The sequence below is a fragment of the Limulus polyphemus genome, unplaced genomic scaffold (genome assembly GCF_000517525.1).
Source record: "Limulus polyphemus unplaced genomic scaffold, Limulus_polyphemus-2.1.2 Scaffold3644, whole genome shotgun sequence".
In the NCBI taxonomy this organism is placed as follows: domain Eukaryota; kingdom Metazoa; phylum Arthropoda; class Merostomata; order Xiphosura; family Limulidae; genus Limulus; species Limulus polyphemus.
The window spans coordinates 109,606-111,843 of NW_013669254.1; the positions used below are offsets into that span (position 1 = coordinate 109,606).

General features: G+C 32.2%; 1 protein-coding gene across 2 annotated transcripts in view; it reads left to right on the forward strand.

Annotated features, from left to right (window-relative positions):
* Nucleotides 1-2,238, forward strand: part of LOC106469760 — a 12,262-nt gene that overhangs the window by 4,326 nt on the left and 5,698 nt on the right. For both annotated transcript variants that reach the window (XM_013930269.2, XM_013930272.2), the window contains one exon: nt 723-966. In XM_013930269.2, the coding sequence (XP_013785723.1) occupies nt 771-966 (196 nt within the window). In that variant the 5' untranslated portion in view covers nt 723-770. The remainder of the gene's footprint in view (nt 1-722; nt 967-2,238) is intronic.

Genomic DNA, 2,238 nt, shown 5'->3' on the forward strand with positions numbered 1-2,238 from the left:
TTATTTTGGTTATGCTTGTCATAGAAACTGTCAGTAGTTTCTATAAAGTCAAAAGGCTTGGTATTGCAGGTTATTGCAAAATAAACAAATATTAGGTGGTGGTGTGTAGTTAATACTTATAGCTTAAGTTTTGTTGTTGATTTAAAAACATCATAAAAGTATATACTTAAAGTTCTTGATAATTAAAAATATATATTATGTTTTTGAATATTTTAGAGAGACTTTGTAAGGTCATTTTTAAGTTGCATTTATGAGGCTTGTAATTATTTTCAGTCTGTCATATCGCCCTCCAGTGGCACAGCTGTATGTCTGCGGACTTACAACGCTAGAAACTGGCTTTTGATACCCGTGGTGGGCAGAGCACAGATAGCCCATTGTGTAGCTTTGTGCTTAACTTCAAACAAAAAAAACTGTCATGTCATTTGTTCCAATGTTTTTCATTTGGCTAAATATTTTAGTGAATTTCTGGAGAATGATAGAAATCCATGTATACTGCATGTACTGTTTCGTATTAGTGAGTAAGTTTTTTCTGAAGTATTTTCAGAAATTTATATGGACATGGTTTCTTTAAAATTTATAATATAACAAAAATTAAGTGTGTACAAAATATTTTGACAAATAGAGCCTTAGAGTTCTTGTAGTTACTATTTTGATAAAACTTGGTCAAGAATGACAGTTAAGTTGGGATTCAAGAACGTTTACTCAATATTCCTTATTTCTAGACATTTTCTGATTCAAATAACACCTGAAGTATAAAAGTCGGTTCCAGAATGACCTCGTCGTCTCCTTCAGAATCAAAACACATACCCACTCGCAGGTATGGCATTTCTGCGTGGGTTGGACAGAGATTTGAAAAACTCGTTAGTAATTCAAATCTAGAAGAGTTGGGAACATCACCACGGGGCGAGGATTTCCTTCAAAACTTTAACAAACAACAGTTTGTTGCTACTGATGCAGGAATGGAAGGTATATTATACTTATTGTTCTCCAGCTTATACCAGCCTTCTTGTTATTTACTTTTCCTTGCATGATATGTACTACAACACTCTACACCTTTTAAAGTAGGCTTAAGTAAACAATTTTTTTTCTTTCCATGATATTTTATTAAAAAATTAAATTAAGTAATACTTGCAGTTTAAGTTTAATCAGCTTATAAGTAAAAAATTTATCATGATTGTGATGTCTAGGTTAAAAACTTTTTACACACAGTCCTGAACATGTAGATTTTTACTTAACACATATAGAGCCTGAGAAATTGATTAAGTTTTGGACTGTTTTCAGAAATCCTGTCATACAAAATGCTTAATTTTTACGAATTAATAAAATCAGTAGATGGTTCATTTATTTTATTTTCATGCTGAGGGTCACATTTGATAGTAGTTAATAACAATGTACAAGAAAATTTGTGTGAAAGTAAAGGAATTGATTATCAAACTGTTATTCTTAATTAATGAAAGAAAAAACTTGGGTACTGATACAGGATTCAGAATTGAATTCAACAATATTCAAATAGGAATAATATGTTTGTTTTTTGTAGACTAACTGAATTATATAACATAATGTTTTGGGACAACATGGGACCTATTGGTCCATCTTGGCTGTTTCATCTTCTAAACAAAATTAAAATAATTAAAAAACAAAATCTTAAAGCCAGCCCTTATCATTCATATTCTTATCAAGGTTTTTCTTAAACTCACTTAAATTTACTGTCTCTACAAGATCTGAAGGCAACTCATTCCAAAGGCCAACCACCCTCTTAGAAAAATGAAACTACCTTAGTTGAAGATGACTTCTACCTTGCCAAAATTTAGTCCTACTATTCTCACTGTTAAATATGAAAAAATATGATTCATCAACACTATCAATTCCCTTTACAATCTTAAACACCTCAATCAGACCCCCCCCCAAAGTCTTCTTTTTTTTCAAGAGAAAACAATTTGAGAGATTTCAGCCTCTCATCGTATAACAACCCCTCCATCCCAGACACCATTCTAGTAACCCTTCTCTGAACTCTTTCCAACAATTCAGTGTCTTTTCTATAATAAGGAGCCCAAGACTGAACACAATATTCCAAATTTGGCCTAACCAGTGACCTATACAATGAAATTATACCCTCTTTAAACTTGTATTCAATATTTCTGTAGATACGACCTAATATCCCATTTGCCCTACCACTAGCAACAGCATACTTCTTGGATGGCTTTAGAGACTGATCAACTATTACACCAAGATCCGTTT